The following is a 27,953-nucleotide window of genomic DNA, read 5'->3' on the forward strand; positions in this document are numbered from 1 at the left end:
GCTTCCTGCACACACACACACACACACACACACACACACACACACACACACACACACACACACACACACACACACACACACACACACACACACACACACACACACACACACACACACACACACACACACACACACACACACACACAGACAGAGATCATTCAGTCCATAACTAAATTAAAGTTGCACAACAATAATGACGATGGTGGTGAGTGACAGGGGTTGTGCATTATCAAATACAGTAATAATAAATACAGTTGTACATAATGCATAATACATGTCTGCTGTAGACCCAGAAAGTGGGAATAGAAGCCAATAAATGTGACATTAAATGACAGAAATTACAGATTTTCTGTCAGGTACTCATTCTACTTTTGATCTTCATCACTACCACTTAAAATTGATCAATAAAAGACACTTCCTAAGCAATGACAGTGAATCTGTACGTAATAATTGTCCATATTGAGATGAAATTTCTGCTCAAATAAATAAGCCAGTGGACAGGTTACAGATTATGTTTGTCTAAACTTACCTTGTGCAGTTCAGTTTATCAGACAGGTGATTCTGTAGAGATAAGAAATCCCCTTAAATCTGACAATCCAAAGTGATAGCACCGCTCCAACTTCGCTTCAGTTTGCTTCCCAGTGTTTCTCACTCCTCTGTGCTGTGTTCTACTGTTGCATTTGTTCAATTCAATTGCTTTCCAGTCACCCTCACACACTCAGCCTACCTCACTCTCTCTGTCTCTCTCTCTTTAATCCAAAGAGAGATGCAGAAGCCATGGAGTGTTTATGATTATAATCCACTAATGGACTCTAAGCTTATATCTCTCAGTGTTGACCCTCTAACCTTTTACAGGTTTTCCCGACTTGTGCCGCACAGCTCTTTCTCTTTCTCTCTCTGTTTGTCCAGCTTTAACACTCTTTTACTTAAATCTGGTGATAGCTCAGGAGAAACAAAAATAACCATCAAGATTCTGCTTTTTAAAAAAATTTTTTTATCATCTTTAGCTGTTGCATAACCCCACTGGAGATACTGATGGCCCTGCTGAACTCGAAAAGCACTGCTGAGCAATGCATCTACAGAGTGACCTCAGATAACACTGATATTTTCCAGCTTATAGTTTACTGCTTAAAACATTTGTATTGGTATTCACCAAAATTATCAATCAAGTCCAAATGAGATTGAACTAATTAACTGCAATGTAAATATAATCGTGCTGTTTGTGTAAACTCCCACAAGATGGCACTCTTTCCATAGTTGGGTCCAGTCTGCTCAGATTTATCTCATGCACAATACCATATGTGCACAACTGTGCCTTATACTTAATGTATATTTGAACATTTTACCCTTGCCATGAACTACAGATGGTGCTGATCTACACCAACCGATCTACAACAGAAATCAGTCTGCACTGATGGTTGACAACAAACATACTGCTCTTTCATTTTTTTTATTCCAGTAAATAAGCTGTTTTCGTTTTCAACTTGACTAACTTTCATCTGCTGCACTCAGTGTTCTGCGAAGCTCAAAAAGAAGTTCATACACTTGTGTAAAGTGTAAGTTAAGTGCCCTGACAGATGAAATCTGTGAGACGATGATATGTGAGTGGATGACAGGCTTTCCTGGCAGGATGCTCACTCTTGTGCCCAGTGGGTAAAGGAAACAGGCCCGGGACGCTGAAGTGAACGGCTGGTTGCTGCAGGCTCACAACAACAGGATGCACACCACGTCAGCGATAGTGGGAGAAAAGTCAGAGGAGTCCTCACAGAGCGCTCTCCTGGAAGTAAACGCATATTCCTTCAAGATGAATCAGATGGAGGATATCAATAAGTCAGAGCTGCGGGAGACGGAGGACCCTCAGTGACCTCTAAAACTAGTGGAAGAAAACAAGCATCACTGACACAATCCAGGACTTTCAACTATTGTCCTGACACAGACTTACATCATGACACACAGTACGTCATATTACCTGGGACACAATACACTGCATGTAGTCTAAACACAATTGACCTCTACATGTAGAAGCTTGAGTAGGTCAATCAACTCGTAAGAATTTCTTTAGGACAGAGTGAATGGATCTTAATGTTTTTGTTTGTATGATTTTTCCCATGTAATGAGCCCCTTGTATAGTATGTCTATTATATGGTAAATATCTGTAAACTAAGGATTCCATTAAACTATAACCTGTTACTTATGATGATATTAACATATTGTTATTTTTGATTTAAGGCAAATTTATTTTTGTTCACGCATTAGAATGTATTTTAAAAGGACATTGTAGTAATCAAATATTGTTTTATAGTCCCCCTTCACTCACAGTGTGTTTTACTTATTGATAATTCACTTGTATGTTTCAGCATCGCTGGGCAGTGTGATGTTCGTGCAGTTTAATACTAGAAGGCTGTTTTCATTTTCATTTGCTAAACAGGGAAAGTTTCTCTGAACCCACCTTGTGTTTTCATTAGGCTTTGTTACACCATAACGAGTTAGGAAGTCAGTCATGGGCTTATATACAACTTAAACATGCATGATGTTTAACACACATCTTTCTTCTCTCTGGACACACCTCTGCTTACAAATACATCACAGTGTGTCATAAATTATGTTTATTTAGAGCTTTTTTTTTAAGAAAAAACAAAAATCATATATGATAATATTATATAATCTAATAGATAATAATATATCTACATATCAAGATCTTCATTTAAATGATAAATGTGGCAATTACATATATCTTTTATATGGATTCATAACTACTTCTAATTGGCCTGCAAGGATCAAAAACATCCGGATATAGATTAAAAAAAAATGAATATGATTTCTCTTGAATCAGTCCTCATTCATTAATGTAAATTGCTCTAAAGCTTTTTTTTTTTTTTTTTTTACATAGAGTGCATTTAAAATGTTCCCTCACTCATGTTTACGTCATAAGCGATTGGTTTGCTCAAAACTAAGCAGGTATGGAGGAGCAGGTCTACCAGGAGGCTGTGCTTCCTTTTGGCACGCAGTCTCTGTTACCATCATGTGTCATCCAATCAACACTTGCCGTAATCCATTTCGAATTACATATGAAATCATAATCATTTGACTGCTAATGCTCCTGTGTGCACGCACGACACTGATGACTCAGTGCATTCCTCTGACAATGCAAACTGTCCAGATGGTAGTCACAGGAAGGGTCCATAATAAACAGGAGATGAAGTTGTGAATTAAAGAGAAGGAACGGGGCTGAGAAACAGAGTATGCACACCAGACAACATGAAATGTGACACTAGATCCCCGGGGACAAACTGTGTAATTTAAAGATTGTAAATTACTGGATGATTTCCTGCGTAGATGTAACTAGGTGGCCATGAGTCAAACTTGGAAAGTTTCTAATTTCTTAATTCCATGATTATTTTTAAATGGACTAACTAAAGTGATAAACAATCCTAGATAATTTGATTATAAAAGACTAATATCTCTAAAACTTGATTTATAATCTTGAGCAAAGCTGTGAGATCAAGGAGTTGTTTGTCAGACATCGTTTGTGGGGCAGTGGATGTGAGCGAAGGAAATTTCAGGAATAAACACGGTGACGACATGCATTACTCAAGGGGAAAAGGCACAGGAAAAATGGAGCGATAAAGAAAAGCCTGGAGGAGAATTGGGGTTATTTTGGGCTCGGCGGGCTTCCTGCAGGTGATGGAAATGAAAGAATGATTTCTGGAACAATTGCTCAGCAGCAAGTGAAGTGAGGGAGGACAGGGATGGAGGAGGATGTGGCGAGGTGGGGGCAGCCTGCTGGAGCACACAGTTAACATAAGAATCAATGTAAACATCACAAAAGGTCACTTTAAATACAATGTTGTGTTTGGCTGCTGTTGTTTGAAGATTGTTTACGTTTGCTCTCGTAAATAGGGAATAAAACTGCCACCATTAACTGAGGAATTACAAGTGTGTGAGTTGGTCTGCCAGGATAATGACAGCATTACGGACACACCCCTTCACCCTGCCATCACACTATAAAGGACCAGAGGTAGAGAGGGATGACAGACTTCAACATCCAACAATCAACAAGAGACCGCGAATGGTTTACTTAACAAGCCACAGAAGAGTTTTGTATTTCCTTGGGGGTAAGCGTCATCCAAGATGCATGTTTGTGTCTTTATTAACTCTTCTTGTCACAAAATGTTGTGCCTTTAATAAGTGTTTTTAATAAGTCAGATCAGAGCAGTATTCTTTCCTCAGCATCCCTAATTTTTTTTTACAATTTTTTTCATCTTTAAACCACAGGCCAGTGCGGTATGGAGATAGCTGTTCTGCTGTTGCTCATTGTGCCTTTGACTACTGCCTCTCCACTGAGACTAACTCAAAGGTAAGTGAAAAACATCAGCAAAGACACAGCTCACAACAGAAAAGAAACACTGACAGTAAACGGAATGACGTGTCACAGCTGGATCGTCAACACATTTCTGCCTTAAGTTGATTATTTTTTATAAAAAAAAAAAAAGAAAAAAAAAGGGAAAACTGTACTTCGTATTAGTTTATCTGTATGTTTTTTTTTTTTTTTTTTTTTCATTATTGTAAATCATCGTACCATATTGTGCAGGTCAGACGTTGCCCTCCCAGGGGCACCGGTCCAGGCTGTAGGGGTGGAAAGGTCAGAGGACACGCAGGAGCAACATGTTCCATTCGTCAAGATCATCCCATTTCACTCAGATGACAAACATCTTGACATTGATGCTCTGAAACCAAGGTATAAAGAAATTCAACACAGAGTGTGAATGGCTGTGAATAGGAAATTGGAAACGCTGATATGGTTTAACACCACCCTGCTCACATTATTCAAGATATTGTACTGTCTGTATTATAATATCTATGCAGTACTAATGCAGAAAAACATTGAAAGTGAAATTCTGCTTCCATTTTCTGTGGAAATTAAAGACTATATTTCACTTCTGCTTATTTTTGCTGTCAGCAAAACCTAAATTGTATGTTTGCATCTTATTTAAAAACCACAAATCCTTTTATAAATGTACTATATGTAATGCTCTGAGTGCCCAAGTTTGACTTTTCTTTTCCTCCAGTGTTAGCATGGCAGTGAAGTTACGTCCACGACGTGCACCTCAGCGTGGATGTCAGCTTGGGACATGCCAGCTTCACAACCTCGCCAACACTTTATACCACATCAGTAAAACAAATGGAAAAGAGGAGTCAAAAAACGTCAACGACCCACAGGGATTCGGCAGATAGGACCAAAAGGAGTGATGGCACTTAAGGACTACGGACGAGTCCCCATCTATTTACAACCAAATATCTCTATACATGTTCGCACTGACTGGTACTTATTACAGATTTATCCTCATTAAGCGCATTGAATATGGATGTTGGAGTATTGACAACATTAGTAGCCATATGACTTTTATAAAATATACATTCTTTGATATTTAAATGTGTTGTACAATAAATATTTAATATAAACACGTGTGTGGAGTTACGGGTGGATTATTCTGTTTAAGAGGCCTTAAGGAAAAATGATGAATGGAATCTTTGCAGGTGGATTTCTGCTTCGATGGGCAACTTGCTTGGATCATTAGCCTTTTGAAAGGTGGAGAGGGCCCTAACACAATAACCTCACTCTAGGAAATGTTTTTAAAATAAAAATAAAAAATTACATAAATCGTGGCTCTGTACCTGAATGAGCAATTGAAATTTGATCCTGAAATGTTTTTGCATGCAGGCTTTTATTGGCCTTGATATTGTGAGGCTGATTGAGGTGTTTATATCCCAGCTGCTCTGTTGGAAATCAGAGCCTGACTGCGTGATATTTTTAGGTTACCATTACATCTACAAATTGCTGGGAGCACAAGCTTGTGTGTGTGTGTGTTCAGTTGTCTGTCTGTGAAGCCACTGCAAGGTCATGACAATTTTTTTTTTCCGAGGACTACTTTTATGTAATTAGCAATAGCTTTTCCATTACCTTGCAATAACTTTCGTGTTACCTCGCAATAGTTTTGCATAACCTGTACGTTTTGCATAAACTTTAGATACGTTTTGGGTTACATTGCAATACTTTTACGTCACATTACTTTTGTGTAACTTTTAAATACTTTCGCGTTAAACTCAATACTTGTGCAATAAGTTCTGTGTTGCCTCGGAATACTTTTGTGTAACCCCACAATAAGGTTTGTATTTGCTCTGACCCATGGAGAGTATTATGATGCTGTATCATGTATTGTGTAGTTGACATCGCATAGTGTAAGTTGCCTGAGTGTTGTGAGGTAATGCAAAAGTATTTTAAAGTCGTGCAAACTTATTGCGAGCTATTTTAGTCCTAAAAAAAAAAATCCCAATGTGATCTTTCAGGACCTTTGTAATAATGTCATTCATGTCCCAGAGCATTTTCTTTCCAGCTTCACCACATTAGCTGTCATGAAACCGGAGAGAGAATAATTAATTGACATAGCACAAGGGCTACAATCAGCATTTGGCTCAGCTCACACCTTGCATGAAATGCCTGCGGTTTTGACTGGCCCCTCCTTTTTTTTTTTTTTTTTTTCTTCCAAAGTTTGGAGAATTTGCAAATTGTCTGCCTGCTGTGAAACCACACCCTCACCTGTGTCGCGCGTCTGCAGCTACTTTCTTCCCACTGACTGACTGCTGAGAGAAAGAGGAAATGGTTTTGCGATAGCGGTCTATTCTGTGGAAAAATGGCCAGAAAGAAATCCCCTGTAACGAAACAAACGTCTCACTGACACCGACTGAAAGGGGGAAATGAGAGACGCAGGAGGAGAAGGAGGCAGCGGCAGCGACCCGATCAGTAAATCGGAGAAGGATCAGGTGGGTGGACTCTCCCATTTAAATCCTCCGGCCGTGAAATCTTCGGTGGCGTTTTGGCAAATTTCAAAAAGATGAATGAGAGAGGAACTGAGAAGGGGGAAGTTTTTGTGAGACGATGCAGTTTTCCCCCGGAGGTCCTGAGTCACGATGTCGAGCGGTCTACAGGCATTCCTCCGCTGCTGACGACACGCGTCACGGGACGGTGGACTGGATCATGAAACTCCAGTTTACCGTCTGTTTCTGGGAACCACACGTACTGTAGCGTTGTATCTGCGCGTAGACGGGACAACTGTGCTGTAGTTATCACCAGCCTCGTTCCCGCGCTTGTTTATTGACCCCGTTTGCAAACTCGTCCAACCGGAGGGAGTTAAGTTAGTTTACAACTGTGGCCGGTTGGTGTTGCGCAACAGTTTCCCCAATTGTTCAGAACAAGAGAGCACGGCCACTATAAGAAGCTAACTTGCGTGCTGCTGAGTTTTTCCACCAGTAAGACGCTAAATTTATCGCTCTATAAAGTCCCGTGGTAACATTAATGATGGCCGTTTTCGTCCCGTTCGCCGTGCCAGCTGCAGAACTCCGGTGTTTCACTGAAACCTGTGACCCGTCCCACACCGTGTCAGTGCAGGACTGTGCCTTCACTGCGCTTGCGCGAAAAGCATCAAACTTTGTAATTGCTTTCGAGCAGACAAAGCTTGTGAAAACACAAATATTCAGGTTAAACAATCTGCTGGGTGACAGTTTTTTGTTTTGTGCTGCGCCTGCCGCTGGCACACACACGCACACACACAAAAAACACGTTATCACCTGGTATTTCTCACAGTCAAAGTCAATATTTTTCATCTGAACAAGTGAAACAAAACAATTTCTACACCCTGCAGCCACAAGTACAGATATAAACTTCTTAAAACTGAAAAAATGAAATGCATAAATTCATCTTTTGATAATTTTGACAGAGTTGGATCCCTAAAATCATCAAGAAAAGAGTGTGCACCACCTTTGTAGAGGACTCTTTCAGGTACTGTGAACACCGCTTTGTAATGTTTCTCATTTCTGTGATGCATTAAAAGATGATCAGGCTCTCATTGTATTATCCTCCCACCTCCTCTCAGTAATGGCGCACTGTGTCAGTGTGGCGGTACGAGAGACACCCATGCCTCTGTGGCTCTCGGGGACTATTTCAGCACAGCGATTGTGAACCACTGGGACAGCGCCCAGCACTCGTCTGAATACCCGACTGATGCCTTTGGAGAGCTGCAGTTCGCAGGAGCCAGCAAGAGGCATAGCTATGTGTGTGCCTTTCTGTTGGCAAGATAAATGTTCTCTGAATGGGTCATTAAATGCTTTATGTGTGTTACATTAGAGTTTAGGATAAAATCTGTAGTTTTATAAGATCAAATGCCTCAATTTGGCTTGGTGTATCTGAATCTTTATTCAGATACACCAAGAGCTTTCAGTACTTTTGATTTGTCTAACCTTCAACCTACTGCTGTTCCTGAGTAAACAAAGGCAGTGCATTGGCAGTGAGATAACGTATGTAAACTGAGAAGCTCCTTTGCTTTAGTGTAACTAACTTCTGCTATGATTTAGAGGTCAAGACAACAGAATCAGCATTTTACTTTTTGACACGTTTGTTCCTTTTAATCAACGAAATGTCCATTGTGTCTCCTGTGGGGATCCCAGTTCCTGCGTCTGTCATGGGACACCCCGCCGTCTATGGTCTACACCTTGATGACAGCCCACTGGGGTCTTCCTGCACCCAACCTGGTGGTTTCTGTTGTGGGCGGAGAAGGCAGGACAAAGGTGAAGACCTGGGTGCGGGAGGTTCTCAGGCAGGGGCTGGTGAAAGCCTCGCAAAGCACAGGTAAACACATCATGAAAGCAACCTGGAAGTGTGTAGTAACAATAACCAGTTGAAACACTGCTGCAGTGGTGGGTCAGAGGTTGCGTGTCAGTTAACTATACTAACTATAGTATAGTGTGTGTGTGTGTGTGTGTGTGTGTGTGTGTGTGTGTGTGTGTGTATATATAACTATACTTAATAGCAGTTTACGCAGCTTGTGATTTTTGTTTCTTTTTGTTGAAACGGTTCCTCTTTATTCAGCATATGTCATCATAGTTTTCCAGAAAGTTCCTTTTGACATACAAAAAAGGAATAAAGAGGAACCGTTTCAACAAAAAGAAACAAAAATCACAAGCTGCATATATATATATATATAACTATACTTAATAATAATAATTCAGCATATGTCATCATAGTTTTCCAGAAAGTTCCTTTTGACATACAAAAAAAGTGTCCTTGCTCAAGTTTGGGAGCAGATGTTTTGATCTTTCTTGAAATGTGTCAATTTTCTTATGGATTTTGTATTTTTTGCTTAACTGTAAGTCGTTTCCTTAAAGTGTTTGAATTATTTTGTATCTACCTTGTCTAAGTCTTTTGATGGAAAAATTTCATTCGGGGTCAAGACAACAGAACCAGCAATATGAAAATTGATGTTTAAACTCGATAATTTTGTAATTTACATTTGACCATGAAGACTATCAAAGTGGCAGTTTCCACAGGGAACCCTCTAAAATGTCCAAGGAATTGAAAGTAATGTATCAATGCCTTCTTGGACAACGCAGACTTGAATCATGGTCGTTTTTAGCAGTAAACATCCAGCTGCTGCAACATGTAGTCCAGTTACGCGATACGACTCCCAGCGGTCTGATCCTAAATTGGTACTACAATGGCCATTTCCTCCTGACTACTGTGCCAAGTGCAGGTGGCACACAGTGATATGGGTCTGCTGTCACTCGCTATTCCCTCAAAAGACACTTCAAAGTGCACAAAGTTGTATCATGGTTTGGATTAAACACAAACATGTTTGTTGGATAAAGTGAAGGACAGGCTGGAGGAGTAAGATAGTGGAAATGTTGCTTTCACGTTGCAGAAGTGCTGAAAGACAGAAAATATGTAATAGTTGCCTGAATTTCTACGGTACTAATAGTTTTCAAGCACACCTCTTTTCTGCTTTTTAGCAGATTTATTCCTTGGGGATCAATACTGTTTCCTTCTGGTTTTGATGTCTTTACTGTGTAATCGGATCAGTTTTGTTGTCTTTAATGATATTTGTGTTTTACAATTACAGTTTTGGGTTTGTTTTGTACCATAAATGAAACAATGTGGGCCACATTTAACATGTATATAGACACGACTTCAGCTTTTCAAAGACAGAAAGGGAAACTTGCTTCAGCAGAAATTAATAACCGCTAGATGATTAAAGCATATGTATGACGTATTTACATAACAATGATTTAGAGATGCAAATATGGATGGATGTAAGCATTTGGTGACATATATGGCATTTTCTAATAAGTACATATGTTTTTGTGGCATGAAATTGCAGTCAAGCCAAGAAAATTCCAGCTATTAACGGGGCACAAAATGTATCTTTATATCGACCCACAGGAGCGTGGATCCTGACGGCTGGCTTGCGTGAAGGTGTCGGCAGGTGTGTTGGCGAGGCGGTGAGAGACCATGCCACTGCAGCCTCTTCGGTCTCCCTCAACAAGGTGGTGGCGCTAGGCATCGCTTCATGGGGCCTCGTGCACAACCGAGAGCAGCTGGTCAACCCTCAGGTTGTACAGGCACACACTTGTCCATTTGCTAAAAAGCATCTCGTTCACTTGTATTGTGCAACGTTCGTTGTAAAGTTAGCTTTAAATTTGACTATATTTGTCAGTTTATTTTTTGTTACCTGCAAATTATTCAAATAGGGTCTCAATTTAAAGGGGTGGGAATCATTTCTCAGTTACTGCCCCTGTTAATAATTTACATTAGTAAGGTAAATGTCTAGTACGGTATATATGGACGTGCTCAAAGTAAGGTGTATGTATAAGTTGTTCATTTGGACAATGTGGGGTCCAGATTGCAGTGGGATGATGTCTTATTGAAACTTTGGGTAATTCACCACATACAGTTCCCCAAAACGCTGCAGGTATTGATCTGAAGTAAAGAAAACCTGGAATAATCCTCCCTGGATTCTTCCTTTTTGCAGGGCAGCTTTCCTGCCAAGTACTATGTCCAGAACACGACGCGAGACTCCTGCTGCCTGGACAACAACTACCAGGCCTTCCTGCTGGTGGACGATGGGAGTGTGGGCCGCAGAGGTGGAGGGACGGGGTTCAGAGCCAAACTGGAGGACTACATCTCCCACCAGCGCACAGGCATATGGGGTGAGAAATGGCATAATAAAACATAGTTTTTAACATCCAGATTTGTAATACAAGAATGTTTGTTTGCCATGGCAGACGTAGAGAGTAGAAGGAAGTAGGCTTAAATATATATGCTGTTGTTACCTTTAATTGCTCGTCAAACTGGATTTAAAACTGGTTTTAATGCATGAAGACCAATAGCACATTATTAACACATTGTCATCTGTTCAACCATCAGATAAAAACTGATAATGCCTGAATTAACATAGTTTTTTTCTGCTGCTTCTATTATCTCTGGTTCCTCTATACTGTTATTCCCAGAATTCTTTCTTTCTTTGTAAACTGAATGTACAGAAAACAGACACATTTCTAAGAAGTCCAAAGCTCTTCATAACCGTAAATATAAACATGTTCTGTCATATCCAACCTTGAGTTCAAGGCCCTCTGGTGGTGATCCTTTTATTATGCATGTGATGATGAGATAATCCTTTGGCATCCACTGGATGAAAGCCATTGCATGCCGCTGCAAGAATATGAGACACAACGCTTCCAACATGTGAAATCAGGCAGAAGTTTGTCAAAAACAAGTTCCCAGCTGTCACAAAGATGGGTAATCTTTCTGTGTCTCTGGCGTCTCCTGGCTGTTATGCTACAAAGAAAAAAATATGCAGTTTGTCTGCAAATATGCTCATAATCATTATTGTCCACATTAAGGTGAGGTATGAACAAACTATTTCCCAAGGTGGGCATTTCTAAATATTATTGTACTTTTACAGGTAGCGGCAGCATTGACATCCCTGTCCTTTGTATGCTGATATCAGGGGAGGCAAGCCTGCTGGAGGTACAGTCACTGCTTTCTTTTATGTTGATTGATTACCACAAAAACATGAGGGTTTATACCAGTCTATTTTTTTTATTCTGCCGTTATATTCGGATTATGGAAATGTCTTTCTCTTTTCCTCGGTCTGTCAGAGGGTGGATCTCTCTCTGAAATCTTCCATGCCCTGGCTGGTGCTGGCTGGCTCTGGAGGCATGGCTGACTTCCTGAGTGATGTCGTGGAGAACTTGTCTTCAGCGCCAATTGTCCAGTCTTCAGGCGAGGGGGACGGCGAGGCGGGCCCCAGCGTGGATCTGAAAGACAAAGTGGCAGAACGGGTTAAGAAATACTTTCCTGCTGAATCGGAGACAGACAAACTAGTGGAACGGGTGAGCGCTGTGGACAGATACACTTTTCGTTGTGTGGTTTTTGTTGACATGCAGCACCAGAAGAGTGATATACTTATATACTTATTCAACAGATACTGTTTAGATTGGCAAGAAATTTAACACTGATATTAATTAGGATTTGTGGGTCACCCCTTAACCTGTTGTTGAATGCCACAAGATAAGAACAGAAGCTGGGATATTAATATGCATGCAAACACACTACTTAATGTAATGAACATTTATTGAACTTCTAGTGGACTTTTAGACTTTAGTCTGTTTCTCAAACTACTTCATGTCTCAGTTTGTCCCAGAATCCTGAAACTATTTCACCTCAGAGGTGTGCGGCAGGTTATTGACTCACCTGTGTTCTAATGGTTATCCCAAAACGTAGTTGGTGCTTAAAATGTAATTGTGTTGATTTTCTTCAATACACTTTATCACCAAATTCTCCTTCATCACTGCCTGCTTTTAATCTCTTTCTCAGTATCAACACGTTTTGTACTCGTATATCCAACATTTCAAGTTGTTATTGTTTTTGTTTTTTATCTCCTTGTTCTGCGTCTGCAGGCTCTGAGCATCTACCAGAACAAAGACCTGATTACGATCTACCATGGCGAGCAGGAGGGTCCAAATGACTTTGACACAGTCCTGCTCAAAGCATTGGTGGGAGGTAAATACAACTGATCCATATTTTGAATATTAGAACTCATTTACGTGGCAATACAACTGCGTTTTCCTCATTTGGATGTCTGGTGTGTGTGTTTCAGCGAGTAAGCACCGAGCCTCAGTTGATGCCAGCCCTTACAATGAAGAGCTGAAGCTGGCGGTCACATGGAACAGGGTTGACATTGCCAAGAGTGAACTCTTCAATGGAGACATCCAGTGGAGGGTGAGGGGGGGGGGATACATCACAACAGATGTTACACTGAGAGAAATACCAGCACTCTAATGTAGATGCATTATGTGTTGTGTATTGTAACACTTTCTTACAAATAAAACCCTGCTGTAAACGAATACCTCCATCCAATCAAATAGTATGAAGACTTGGAGGACTCCATGACGGATGCCCTGATCAATGACAAGCCCCAGTTTGTGAGGCTCTTTACTGAGAATGGCTTGAACATCCTGGACTACCTGACTTACGACAGGTTGGAGAGCCTCTATCGCTCTGTGGCTGATGGGACGCTGCTTTACCAGCTGCTTCAGCGCCGTCTAGTAGAGCGGCTGGGAACTACAGCATCTGCGGCAACACAGTCTAACTTGCAGGACTCACCTTCTAAAGTGCCAGGACACAACATCCCGGGCGGACCAGGGATGATGATCAGCCTGTTTGAGGTGGGATTTTCTGATGAAAGAGAGTCCATCCTCTAGTTTTGCTTTCTCAGAAAGGAAAGTCACACTCTTGTGTTTGTTTCCTCAGGTGTCACGGGTCCTGGAACTGTTAGTGGGTGACGTCTGCCAGACTTTCTACTATGATGTTTTGGACTTAGAGCAGAGCTCCTCCAAAAGAAGAGTTCTGAGGGTACTCTTAACTTTTATGAACAAAAAGATGTACAGTATATCAAAGCTTTCAGACAGAAGTCTCTTTTTTTGGACAGTTGAACTGATGGCTTCTCTCTCCATTTTTTTTTTTTTTTTTTTTCCATTCCTACCAGCGTGCCATCAAGCTCCTGCGTGGAGACTGCTTGTATCGGCAGAGACGCTGCCTCTTCCCCTGGGCTTCGCTCTTCATTTGGGCCGTCCTGCAGAACCGCAGTGAGATGGCCACCTTCTTCTGGGAGATGGTAAGACATCTGAGACGGAAAGCTGTTGCTGTCCAGTTTATTTGAAATAACGTTAAGATGATCCCCTCTACTGTAGGTGCAACTTAAGACTCGGGCCTTTCCAAATCTGAAGGTTTATGTGATGATTAATGGGAGAGGAAAGAATAAAAGAAAAACATCCTATAAACATTTATATTCGTTTCTTCTTTTTGTTTTTTTGTAATCTTTTACTTCCAACTTGAGTTATTTATATGAAACCATTAGAGATATTCTCAAATGATTATATTTTAAGGGGAAGTCACTCTTTAACAGAACAACCAATAGACATCTGTGACAATAGGCCACAAATCAGACAATTAGACAAAATCAAACGGGAAACTAAAAGACTGCCATGAAGTGAGGAGGATCTCAACTGTTCTGCATTTTTTAAAACTTGTCACATGTTGAAGTGGAAATTATTGATTTATTTATTAAAAATATATTGTTGTTAACTATTTTAATTCAATAAGTATAGTATAGTTGTGTAAAAGTGCAGAAGCATAAATTGGGAACACTCGTGTAAAGTTTGAGTAGCTCAAAATAAAAGTTATTTCAGTTCAGTACTTGAGTAAATGTACTCAAATGTACTGCCTGTGTCTGCATTAGCACATATCATTATTTAAATCAACAGACTGATGTAATGAAGAAATGTTCATAACTGTGATCCTGAGCTTCGTGAGTTACAGAATTTACTTTGTTATTTTGTACTTCCTCACTTGCCCCGTTGTCTTTCCCAGGCAGGCGAGTCGGTGCTGAGCGCTCTGAGCGGCTGTAAAATCCTGCGAGAACTGTCCAAACTGGAGATGGAGACTGAATCCAAACTCTCCATGAAAGAGCTGGCCCAGAGGTTTGAGAATGTGGCACATGGTGAGACCATAAATCCATTTTTTCACTGTCGCTCAGTAAAAGATTAACCCAAAGAAATGAGTCTGAAAAAACAACAGCACCAGTTTCTTAATAGTATCATTTCAGATGCTCCCTTCAGCAAAGGATATAGCACAACAGTAATTCAAAATATGATGTTTTTTTTTTGTTGGTATGTTTAAAAGCAAAATTGTACTTTAAACAAAACAATCACACATATTTCCTACACCAGCAATTGTTTGCTTAGATTTAGTAAGAATTAGGTGATTAGCATGTGTTGCAAAACTGTCGCTCATCAGAGCCTCCAGAAAAGGTTTTGGTGAAAGTTATCTTATGAATGACTATTTTATGATGATAGAAATTCTCTCTTAATCTCCTAATACTGGTATGTGATTACACTTATTTTTGTTAATGGTAACCACCACACAAAACTCTCTTTCGCCTGTGTTGCTTTCACTTCGCCTCAGATGTCTTCAGCTCTTGCTATCGGAGCAATGAGAGTCGCTCCTTCACCCTGCTGATCAGGAAATCTCCAGTTTGGGGTGGAACCACCTGCCTACAGATGGGCATGGGCGCTGACACACGACTTTTCTTCAGCCACGACGGAGTGCAGGTGTGTCACTGTTTTCGTACCCGTGTGCCTCACTAATTAAAGAAAAACAGTCTTTAACTTTATAATGCCAGTTTAATCTGGTCAACTAGAGGATTGTCTGTTTTAAATGTTAAAATGAGGAGAAAATGTGGAGATTACGCAGACAGACACTGAATATTTACCATTCTCATATTTCTATCACCATTATTGCAAATACAGTAGCAGCACTTGGCCATAACAAAGTAATAAGGATGTAATACTGCACAACCAACACAGCCCATGTTCATGTTGAGCAAATTTAAGTGAAGTTTTTAAAAGTGGTCTAATTTCCTCTACTCTTCCAGTCTCTTTTGTCCCAGATCTGGTGGGGAGACATGAAGAGGAACACAGAGGTGTGGAAGCTGCTGCTTACTTTCTTCTGTCCTGTCCTCTGCTACACCAACCTCATCTCCTTCAGGTGAAATCCACATTATTATTCATTCGTATATTATGCATTAAGATAGACTTCAGTACAATTTCACTATATTATATTACAGTTTTTAATGCATACTCACCTCTTAGGACACAAGAGGACCAGCAGCAAGAGGAAGAGGGGAAGCCTAATGAGGATGGGCTGGGTCAGGACAATGACAGCCTCTATGGGCACACCATCTTCTCTTTTTCTGACATCAAACACATGTAAGAAGTGAATGAGATGCACTAGTTTCATAGTTTATAATGGGACACATTGCTTTTTGTTAATTTGAGTGTGCCGATTCACTAAAACTGTGATGTTTTATCAGTGAAGCTGATACACAAGGATCTTACACTCCCAGGACAGCTACCATCAGAGGTGAGTCTTGTTCAAAAATAATAGAAAAAATAGTTGTTACCCACATATCAGAGGAGAGGAAACGCTGACGGCAGAAATAATGCTCTTGTGATCATTTACTAATCCATATCCAATAACTTTTAATTACAGGCGTACCCCAACCTCACAGACCACCTAAACGTCCGTTCATTGTGTCGCGCTGGCGTCAGTTTTGGTACGCGCCTGTCACCTCGTTTTTGGGAAACGTCCTCATGTACTTCCTCTTCCTCCTGCTTTTCGCCTACGTGCTGCTGGTGGACTTCAAGCCCCCCCCACCCTCTGGTCCGGCCATCACCGAGTATGTACTGTACTTCTGGGTGTTCACCATTGTGTGTGAGGAGATCCGAGAGGTGAGTGTAGAGACACACACCTTACTAATATCAGATTTTAAACTTAATGCGTGTTATTTAGCCACTGAAAATGTAGATGCATAATTCAATAGAAAAGTAATATACAGTCATTGATCATGTTCAGCATATGAATACAACAAACAATGACGACTAAACATAAAGTCACTTTATGTCAAATGTTATGCTGAAAGCATTTTCATCCATTCTTAAAAATGATCTCGCTTGTGCTTTTCATTATTTCTGCTTTTCTAATGTTCTGTTTTTAGCTGTGTTTTTTTTTTTCTTCTAAGGATCTATTAAATTGATTGAATTATTTCTTCTGCAAGACATTCTTTTTGGGGACGATGACTTGGCGTCAAAGGATCAGAGTGTACATTCAGGACGTGTGGAATATATGTGACCTCACTGCCATCATACTGTTCATCATAGGACTCATCTGCAGGTACGGATAACAAATATCAACAAGGAAAATTTACAGTCCTCTGATACTCCTACTTGATTATGCAAAAAAAAAAACCTTCCACAATATTATGCTTTATTGAGGCTTTCAGATTATAAAATTAGACACTTGTTCTCAATGGCTTTAGCTTGGGATTTCTTAAAACCCAGCAATGTGCCTACTCTGTCACGAGTTCACAGGTGAACACATGCACATGAGTTGTATGTTCATTCTTGTTTTGATTTATTATCAGAGACTGCAGAGATTCAACATTTCTTCAGTATTTTGCAAGAAAAACACAAAACTCTGACAAAACCAACATAACAACTCTTCATCTCTTCCATGAATCACCTCATCAGTGTCTGTCTTAAGTTCCATAAATTCAAAGCATTTGCACACAGTAACAACCAAATTTCACTTGAAATTAATTTTTGTTGTGGTTGCTTTACAGGTCGGCCACTAGGTGATACTGTTACCGCATTAATTTACATCACTCTGCATGTGTTTTAGGATGTTCCAGTGGTCATATGGTTTTGGCCGGGACATCCTGTGTGTGGACTACATGGTCTTCACTCTTCGCCTCATTCACATTTTTGCCATTCACAAGCAGCTGGGACCAAAAATCATCATTGTTGGCAAGATGGTGAGAAAGTTGCCATAAACTGACATCACACTCGTGAGCAGTAATGGTACTTGGTGTAACGTTTACATTGTATTGTTGACACGACAACTTTCAATTCACAATTTTTTCTCTTCAGATGAAGGACGTCTTCTTCTTCCTCTTCTTCCTGGGGGTGTGGCTCATGGCATACGGAGTAGCCAATCAGGCTTTGATTTACTCCTACGACCCTCGCCTCGATCGCATCTTTCGCAGAGTTTTCTACCGGCCATACCTGCACATCTTTGGACAGATCCCTGTGGAGGAGATGGATGGTATAAGTGCTTGTGTAATCATGGTGCATAAAGAGGAGGAAACTGTTGTGAAGGGTTTGAAACCAGTTTAACAAGGCTGGATATTTTTGTAGCCTGTATTACACATTTGTTTCCTGCAGCTTTGTAAAGTTATCCTATAATTATATGAAAAAGCATGACACCCTCCACATATTTTAATGTCTTTTTTTGTTTCAGTGGGGAAACAGTGGGATATGCCCTGCACAGACAACGTGACATTGATTGAGGACGGTGCAGAGCCGTGCAGAACTCTGTACAGCAACTGGCTGGTGGTGATTCTGCTGGTTGTTTATCTCCTGGTCACAAACATCCTGCTCATCAACCTGCTCATCGCCATGTTCAGGTAAACAAACCATGACATGAGTGTCCATCAGGCTGTCTCTGGGACTACGCTGACATACTCTTCATCCTGATCTTGTGTTCCCGCAGCTACACCTTCTCAGAAGTGCAGGCAAACAGCGACATCTACTGGAAGTTCCAGCGCTACAACCTGATCGTTCAGTACCACTCCCGTCCCTCCCTGGCTCCTCCTTTCATCATCCTCTCTCACCTCAACCTCTTCATCAAGAGGATCATCCGCAAGGTGCCCTCTATGAAGATCCGCCACTTTGGTCAGTATTTCAGTCTTAACTGAGTCTGATTAATGTTATAAAGTCATTCTGTTGCACATCAAATCTTGAGTGACAAAACCACAACTGACTGCAAATTTTAAGTGTTTTAAATGTCTTCTAGTTTTCAATACTTTACCAATGTGATGTTTTTGTTTGTGGCTGCCTTTTTCCTACTCGATGCAGTTTCTCTAATGGCAGCTTCTAACCGTCAGTATAGAAATGAACTCCTTGTTTACTGCCCCGTAGGCCTCAATTCACCTGTGGTGGTTCCTGCAGTGCAGTTCAAGGAGCACCGTAGCTGACTTAAAAGTTAATAATGATAAAAAAAATCTTCACCTTTCCTGTTAGTATTGCAGTTAAGAGGGAAAGCAGCTAACAGGTTAATGACGTGGGAGACCATCCGGAAGGAGGACTTTCTGACTGCTCAGAACAAGATCCAGAAAAGCAGCGACTCGGAGAGACTCAAACGGATGTCTGTCAAGTGAGCACACCTTCCTACTCCACTGTAATAGTGAAATTAATGTTTTGGCTTCAGCATACTCAAGTAAATGTCTATCACTCTATTTTTAAGAGTGGATGGTGTTCTTAAACATCTGACTGACAGCCAAGACTTTGACCACAGGCTAAGAGCTCTGGAGAATGAGGTAAAATTAAAGCACTTGTTGTTGTTGTTTTTGTAAGAAAAAAAAAAAAAAAAAAAAAGCTGATGTTTTAGTGTTGCTGGTAGGTTGATTTTCTGATGTTTTCCCCCAGTTTCTAAATCTTTATAATAAGCTAAGCTAACTGGTTTCTTGTGATAGCTTCATATTTAACTCGGATATTATATATGATAATAAATGTGTCACCTTACTCTCTCTGAATAAGTATATTTTATGGTCACTAGACCACAAAATCTGGTAATATGATTGTCAAGACACAGTGAGCATAAAATGTGAGTGTATAGCTTTTTTAAAAAGCTGATCCTTCTCTCAAGCTTCTTACTTTATATTCTGTTAGTTTCTGTTTTCTGACATACAGCTTTTGTTTTTTTCCTCTCAGATGGAGTACTGCTCAAATGCTCTCAGCTGGATTGTGGACACTTTAGCACAAGGCAGCACATTCAAACCTCCTCGTCCCCCACCTACTTTAAGAGGTATTTCCCACCATTCATGAAAATAGAACCTACACACTGGATGCACAAAACAAAAACAATCTGTCTCTCGTTAGACTGGTTTAAATGATTCACTGTGAGGCGTTTGCCTTCAACCGTTTTCACTGTACATACAGTAAATATCCCTCTCATTTATCTTCTCCCACCTCTTCTTCTGGACAGATGCCTTCCCCTCTTCTTCCAGTTCCACTTGATTTTGCCCTCGGGGATGTCTTCTCTTCACTCAGGATCAGAACAAAAAAACCAAAATGGAGTACGTTACAGTCCATATAACCCACCAACCAGCCACACTGGTTGGGTGATCACTGGACTCGGTTATCAAAAACTAAACGATGAACTGAAAGAAAAGTTCAGACCGCTGCATTTATTTATGATTTATATTTGATGTAAATGATAGGCCAATGCAGTGATGTCTTCATTGCTGTAGTTTTTAGCTGACCTCTTGAACTTTATGTAATTTTTATTTTAAGTTTTAATCTGATATTTGGGTACTGTGATATTGTTTACACGGGTTACATTAAGTGCATATATTTGTTCAATTACACTCTGGCTAAACGGTTTCTTACATACATTAAATGTATATGTATCATACACTTGTGGTGCTACACTATTGTTCTTTTCAATACATTTTTATATTGCAGTATAATGAATGACTTCAACTGATAATGTTAAAGTCTTAACATGATATTTGACTTGTTTTTGTTTTTTTTAAATTTATTTTTTTAACAGGGTTAAAAAAAACAAAAAAGAAGATTGACACTCACAAGTCAACAGACTGCTATCTTAGCTTAATTTAGCCAAAGACTGCAAGCACAGGGTTAACAGCTTGCTGGGCTCCAGATATAACAGGACAGTGACAGATGAGTTAGCTGCAGATGCTAATAGGTAGGTAGGTAGGTAGGTAGGTATGGTAGGTATTTACTTTATTAATCCCTGAGGGGACATTTTTTTTTCACTACAGCAGCATACAGAAGCAATAAGATAATAATAGAATAGAATAGAATAGAATAATAGAAAAGCAATAAAATAGCAGTAAATAGCAGTAGAAAATATAAATATAAAATATAAAATGCACAGTATATACAGTACATTATATATCTATATATATATTATATACAAACAAACCAAGAAACACAGTCAATATATGTGTATATATATATATATATATACAGTACAGTATATAGCTATATATATTATATACAACAAACCAAGAAACATAGTCATAGTAATAGGCACTTTTGGACTGAACCAGCCTTCCCGTTTCCAGCCTTTATGCTCAACTAAGCAAACCAGCTATGTGCTGCTGCTGCTACGCACTTATTTTCTTCGCTAACTCTTGGCAAGAGAGCAAATATTTCCCCCAAATATTGAACTATTCCTTTAGTGATGTCACACTTCTCTGGTTTCTGACACTTCTTTTCAAACTACCTTAAATACTGCAGGCAAGAAAGAAATAATACATGGAGCAATGATGTGAACTCATGCCACTCAATGGAAGAAGAAGAAGAAAAAAAAAGGAGCCCTAAGGGTAAAGCAGTGACTTAAGAGGAAGAAATGGTTGTGAATGGGGCCAGTTGAAAAAAAAACAACCTTAATAATTGGCATTAAATTAGGTATTTTGGGAGCTAGATAGTTAAATATACTGTGGTGAGAAGTGTTATGGGAAAGGTGCATGGTGCCAAGTTTCAGTACGCCACGGCCCTATTGAAGGTCACATAGTGGAGCATGCTATTGAAGGAGCCTTAACTGTAAATAGTTTCTTGGGCCACCTGTCAATTGCAGCAGCGGCTCACTTAGAGGCAGTGTCATGACTTTCTGCCTTGCAGTGAGCAAATCCAACAGAGCTGCTGAATCAGAATTTCCTCCCCGTGTCTCTCGCTGGCTCCAGGTCCTGCGACTCAAAACTTTCTGTACCCAAAATGTAAACCCTAACATGCCAGCACATGTGCACACAACGCCTTCCTCTCCATTTCACTCTATTTACATCTACTCCATACATTACCCTGACATGTTCTCCTCTGCCTCAGGACTGGCATTAGTTTAACTGTTGAGACTGTGTCTGAGGGGTGTTGGTTTAACACTCGGATAATTTTATAAGCTACCTCTAGGGGGCGTTATTTTGCATTTGCCTCCTAAGTTTCAAGTTTAATTCAGTTATTCAGTTAGTGTACTCAAATACAGCTCTAATAACTTTTTTTGGCCTGAGAACAAGCAGTAAGTTAAAGTTGTTTAAGTGTGTGAATACAATCTGCTTTTTGTTGTCACGTATACAGCGTCTTTAATGCGGAACCATTAATTTGATTTTTATTTCGATTTATTGCATTACGTTTTTACTGAAAAGTTTCTGGGAGCATTTCATGTTTCACAATGACATAAAATTAGAGCAAAACACCTGATACAAGACAAATAATAAACCTACGAATTCAGTAGGCTATTAATATGTATGGTCATGTATGTACATGTATATATCTATATTACATTTCAGGTTTTGGCTCATTTAAAAAAAAAAAAAAAAAAAGAAAGTTTGACAGTAATGACAGCCAAGCTCATATAGATGTAAAACTTTATCTTTAATTTAAATTATTGAATATCTGTACATTAAACTTCCCCCTCATTTCCATATGTTCTTTGGTCCTCGCTTTCCCCCTCCCTCTTGCAGTCCAGACCGCCACCAGTCCACCACGCGCCCATATCTCTAATACACTGTGTTAAGGGCATCAGGAGCATTCTTCCCAGACATGTGCCTCTGTCACTCATGCACATGCAGCCACACCACTACACCACACACACAGCTGCGTTCCCACTGTGTCCTCTGTGTTCCCAACACAAGGCTGGCACACTGCTCTCTCAGTCTTGTGAACACAGCAAAGACCTGAACAATATCCCTTAACCGGCTGCAGCTTTATCACCTTCTGTGGATTTGAGGACTTTTCAGTGTTGAAATCTCATCGACTGTTTTGGTTTTTGGTGGAAGAGTAGACTGAAGAGAGGAGAGACTTTTTTTTCCCAAAGCTAAGAAAAGCTGTGACAGTTTTCCACAATGGCACCCGTGAAAGGCTGGGTAGTTGGGCTCCTGCTGGTGCTGCTGTGCCCGTCCCAGCTCCCTCTCTCTGGTGTAGTGAGCGCCCAGGACGTGGCTGAAGCAGAGGAAGACTTCCTTGCCAGAGATGTTGAGGATGTTGTGGCTGAAGAGGGTGAAACTGCTGAGGATGATGATGGTGCTGAGGAAGAGGTAGCAGAGGAGACAGCTGATCAAGAATCAGATGATGAAGCAGAAGAGGAGGAGGAGGCTGAAGAAGAAGCAGAGGAGGAGGCTGTTGATGAGGAAGAAGAAGCAGAGGAGGAGGCTGCTGATGAGGAAGAAGAAGCAGAGGAGGAGGCTGCTGATGAGGAAGAAGAGCCTACTGAGGAGGAAGAGGAGGCTGCTGATGAGGAGGAGGAAGCTGATGAGGAAGCTGATGAGGAGGAGGAGGAAGCTGATGAGGAGGAGGAGGAAGCTGAAGAGGAGGCTGCTGATGAGGAAGATGAGGAGGAGGAAGCTGCAGAGGAAGAGGAGGCTGCTGATGAAGAAGAGGAGGAGGAGGAAGGTGCTGAGGAAGAACAGGAGGAGGAAAAGGAGGATGATGCTGAAGAAGAGGGGGATGCTGAGGCCACAGCAGAAAATGAGGATGAGGAGGAGGCAAGTGAAGATGATGAAGCAACTGAGGAAGAGGATGCTGAGGAGGAGGAAGAGGATGCTGAGGAGGAGGAAGCAGAGGATGATGCTGCTGAGGAAGAAGATGGTATACATGCTCTTTTATTACATTATATTTATGGGTTATAAAGATAATAAACTGCAGTAATTTAGTATACATCATAACTTTTCGTGAGTCCTCTGATTGACTTACTCCACAATAGGCTGCTGACATTGTTGGGCTCCCTGCAGCTACTTTAGGAACACTGTCATACATAACAGTCCTAAAATAGACCGGCTTATCTGCGAGGTAGCTGGCACCCAGCAGTATCTAAACCACTCATGCCATTTGTTGAGCCAATGTGGCTTTCGAGAAACTAAAACGGGTCTAGTTGAAGTGTGACTTCACAAAAACATTCAGACAAAGGAAGACTCAAAGTTTTGTTACAAAAGGAAATAGGATAAATGTAAATAATCTGCTAAATATAGAGGCAAAGTCCAAATATCAAATTTATTGACAAACACAATAACCATTTTAATATCCAGGCATTAAATATGAAAAAAAAATTGTATTATTTGGCACACCAAAGGTAGGCTAAACAGTTTGTTAATCACTTTTAATTTAGCTTTTGTTTGAATTTATTATCTCTGCATTTGTCCTTGTCTGTAAAGGATATCTGTTCTCAAGCAAAACAAGTCTCTGATCCTCAATTATGACCTCAATTAGTGTCTGGGCATAAGGAATAACTTAACAAATAGACCCAAAACCTTTGCAACAAGGGAAACAACAAAAAGAAGAGCGCTGAAATTCTTTACAAATAACAATGTTGTTGTTTTTTTGATTTTACAGAGAAAGTTTAAACGGCAACAAAACAACTAAAACTGCAGAACTGGAAGCAAATATGCATCAGGGTCTCAATGGAAATGAGACAAACAAGAATAACTAGAAAATAAAAGCTCAAATGCCCTGCAGAAACAAAGAACACAATATTAACCTTCTCTGTTCACAAAATGGGAGAAAAGGAGGGTGAAAAATAACTGGTGGAGAATCCCTACAAGTGATTGAAGTTATCAAGAGTTGAACAAAAGCACTTTCATTTGCCAGTCAGTAAAATTCATGGGTGAGCAAAACTGAGCTTTATCGACAAAGAGCCTCAACAATGGCATGGAGCTAAACAACAACAACACAACACACACACCCTACTGGCCAAATGGCAAGCAATTGACAAACGGCTCCAATGACAATAAAATGAGGTGTAGTTGTGGGTTATTCAAGCACTCACACAGGTGCGGCAGACCTGAAATGGCACTCTTCCAACGAGAGGCCAGCAGATGTAACGGCTTTTCCTCTTATAACTGAGTCATACATGATGCTATAAGAGGTGTATCATTCAGGTGTGGTAGACCTGAAACGGCACTCTTCCAACAAGAGGCCAGCAGATGTAACGACTTTTCCTCTTATAACTGAGTCATACATGATGCTATAAGAGGTGTATCATTAAGGTGTGGTAGACCTGAAACGGCACTCTTCCAACAAGAGGCCAGCAGATGTAATGGCTTTTTCTCTTATAACTGAGTCATACATGATGCTGTAAGAGGTATATCATTGTGAAGGGGAAGTTCACTTCAAAGTAAAGATAACCAAACCAATACTAGATTTTTGAGAGTTTAAAAAAGATCTGACATTAGGATTATTGTTTTTCTTCCAAAACAAACACGTGATGTAAACAGTGTTGATACAGATCCTGTAATGATTCATCAAAATGATTTTGATTCTGTTGACTTCAGATGAGCCTGAAGCTAACGACACCGCAGAAACTCAGGGAGACATGAATGAAGAGGAGGCGGCCGGTGGCTCGCTCCAGTTCCACTCTGGCTCTTTGTGCAGTGTTTGCTCCATCTGTGAGGTAAAATCACGAGGTGAAAGTAGTCTGGGCTTCTTTCGAAGTAACTCTCCCATAATGGAATGACTACTACTGTGTTTCACTGAACTTTTAAGTCCTTGAAAATTTTTCAGCTGATTGTTCATTAGAAAGTTTTGCTTTGTTTCAATCCTCCCTGATAATTGATAAAGATAAATTGATCATCACTGCATTGTGTGTCCCTCCCCTTTAGCATTGCTCTAATAACTGTGACAAGTGTCCCTGTGAGGAGGGAGATGAGTCGGATCACTGCGAGCACTGCCAGGTAAAACACTGTAAATAATACACAATGTTTCATTTTGACAAGAGCCTCTTGTTATTTAACTCTGTTTTTGTGTTTACTAGGACTGCTCATCCTGCTACATTTGCCCCCTACTGTGTGATACAATCTGCACACCAGGTAAAATTACAGCTGTGAATGTACTGTTGTTTGTTTACAGGTTTAGTCATTATGGATCTGACTTAACTTTTGTATTTTTATTGTTTTATTTCAGGTGGCCTTGTCGATGAGCTGACTGGCTCCCTCTTTCAGTAAGACTCTTCCCTTCCCACAACACATAGACATTTTTAACAATACACTGCACATAGAGTGGTGCTGGGGCTGTTGGGTTTACTGGTGCCATGGCTTTTGTTTTGCAGGACTGTGTCCTCTCTGCTCTGAGCACCTTGGAGACTGTGTCCTTTTAAACCACCATTTGGTTACATGGGATACTGCCGTCAGGATGCACGAGCTGTCCGGCTGCTCACACCTCACCGGCAAAAGGAGGACTTGACATCCAACAAGAGCTTGTCATGAATTGTACAGCTGACAGAAAAAAACATATTTATATTTTATCTAATGTTTTTATCAAAATATTAACTCTAGTCTTGTAAAGACAGCTGAAGAAGTCAGTCGGTCACATTTTCTGCATATTTTTGTGGGAGTATTATTAGTTAAACAGCCTTAGTTGAGCATAAATGTTTCTAGCCACGTCTTAGTGGCCAGAATTTGTAAAAATGCAATAGAAACATAAAACTGAAGTTTATAGCCACAAGTATCATGCAAATGTACAATTTCTCAGGATGTATCCTTTGATTTTTCATCCTTTGACACAATTCCACACACGTATTAATACAAAAACATTGCATAGTGTCACAGATTCACCTCTTATAATAAATTCCACCCTTTCTGTAAAGATATGTTTAATGTAGGTGACATGTATATTACAAGCACATCAATTAATTTTATTTAAAGAGAAGAATAACCATGCAACCGGGTCCCAATACACTTTTTGGGTGGGTCAGATGGTGTAGTCGGTCAGCCACCAATCACAAGGTTTGGTGGTTCAATCCACATTTCCTCCTGCCACATAAGTGTCCTTAGGCAAGACATTGAACCCAAACTTGCTTCTCATGGCAGGCAGGCACCTTGCATGAATATGTGTCAATGGAAGGGCAGATTGTAAAGTGCTTATAGGCCGGCTAAATCCTATATAAGTACAGACCATTTACTTTACAATTACAAAGAATATAGAGCAGAACCAACTGCAAGCTAATAGGAAAGTAAACAATCACATTAAAAAATATCTATCACAAAATGTTCTCCCGATTAGCAGATTTTCAATGTGCCATTCTGATTTATGTTAACTTAACTGTTTTACATTGTTTACTGATTTCTAAAGTATTTGTAGAATTAGTTTTAGTTAGGTTTCGGCCTATTTTCAAAACAATGTTTTAATTTCAGAATTATTGAAATGGACTAAGAGGTTGTTAGTTTAACTTTAGTAAACAACAGTGAGGATCAAAATGCCAGTTGCCATGAGAATGTATCGCTCATTTAAAGGGGTATTTTTGAAATTTCATAGAATTGGGGAGTTGTGAGAAACAGATTTCAATTTTAATAAAAGTTACAAATCAAACCAGAGGCAGACATATTATGACTTTTATTTCTTAGCGTGTGCAGATGCTCGAAAACAATGTATCCTCCATTTCCCATGATACAACTTGATTGCTTCTTTTTGTTGCCTGATAAATAATAACCATTCACATTGAGGGTCTCCAGTGTGTAACGCAGATTTTCAGTTGTAAATTTGTTGTCTCACTTTTCAATCTATTTATTTAAGTGTTCTTTTTTTTTTTTTTTTTTTTTTTTTTTCCAAGCAGCTCTGAGCTTTCTATGTCTACAGTTTAAAAAAATTATTACCTACTGAGATTTTTCACAAGGCAAAGTACAGCTACAGAAATTGAGTCCCGTGACATCCTCCTGCTCTTCTGGTAAAGGAAAATTATCAGTGCGAGACCTTTCCAAGCAGTCCAACATCCTGGTTGGGCTTCCTGTTGGTTTTCATTTGAAGTCATGAGACCGGTGAAAACAAAAGTCTTTTTTTATGACAGAGACTAAAAAAATGACAAGGAAAAATATCATGAGTGTGTCATTGAATCAACCTAGACACAGCCAGAGCTTTGTGCCTGGAAAGAACTGACCTTTTGTTATCTTTTAGTGAGGGATAAACACAAAGAGGACTTGAATTAATGAGGCGTGGCAATG

The 27,953-nt window shown here is 40.0% G+C and overlaps 2 protein-coding genes across 2 annotated transcripts; both read left to right on the forward strand.

Annotated features, from left to right (window-relative positions):
• The first annotated feature begins 6,152 nt into the window (after nucleotides 1-6,152).
• Nucleotides 6,153-20,477, forward strand: LOC138616968 (transient receptor potential cation channel subfamily M member 4-like). Its single transcript, XM_069691591.1, has 29 exons — nucleotides 6,153-6,167; nucleotides 6,551-6,822; nucleotides 7,776-7,837; nucleotides 7,932-8,109; nucleotides 8,503-8,683; nucleotides 10,271-10,440; nucleotides 10,860-11,037; nucleotides 11,793-11,857; nucleotides 11,989-12,222; nucleotides 12,790-12,892; nucleotides 12,990-13,111; nucleotides 13,258-13,557; nucleotides 13,643-13,744; nucleotides 13,878-14,006; nucleotides 14,762-14,891; nucleotides 15,356-15,501; nucleotides 15,825-15,937; nucleotides 16,042-16,158; nucleotides 16,263-16,312; nucleotides 16,442-16,680; nucleotides 17,007-17,122; nucleotides 17,630-17,762; nucleotides 17,878-18,052; nucleotides 18,248-18,413; nucleotides 18,500-18,681; nucleotides 19,030-19,162; nucleotides 19,253-19,325; nucleotides 19,720-19,813; nucleotides 19,994-20,477. The coding sequence occupies exons 2-29, from the start codon at nucleotides 6,757-6,759 to the stop codon at nucleotides 20,023-20,025; spliced, it is 3,789 nt and encodes a 1,262-aa protein (XP_069547692.1). The 5' UTR covers nucleotides 6,153-6,167; nucleotides 6,551-6,756; the 3' UTR covers nucleotides 20,026-20,477.
• A 1,864-nt stretch (nucleotides 20,478-22,341) lies between these two features.
• LOC138616969 (sarcoplasmic reticulum histidine-rich calcium-binding protein) lies at nucleotides 22,342-27,329 on the forward strand. Its single transcript, XM_069691593.1, has 6 exons — nucleotides 22,342-23,613; nucleotides 25,293-25,411; nucleotides 25,620-25,691; nucleotides 25,772-25,826; nucleotides 25,921-25,957; nucleotides 26,066-27,329. The coding sequence occupies exons 1-6, from the start codon at nucleotides 22,872-22,874 to the stop codon at nucleotides 26,085-26,087; spliced, it is 1,047 nt and encodes a 348-aa protein (XP_069547694.1). The 5' UTR covers nucleotides 22,342-22,871; the 3' UTR covers nucleotides 26,088-27,329.
• The last annotated feature ends 624 nt before the right edge of the window (nucleotides 27,330-27,953 follow it).

The sequence above is a fragment of the Brachyistius frenatus genome, unplaced genomic scaffold (genome assembly GCF_029030835.1).
Source record: "Brachyistius frenatus isolate BFR_SWC_R1_liver_20210118 unplaced genomic scaffold, ASM2903083v1 Contig_11, whole genome shotgun sequence".
In the NCBI taxonomy this organism is placed as follows: Eukaryota; Metazoa; Chordata; class Actinopteri; family Embiotocidae; genus Brachyistius; species Brachyistius frenatus.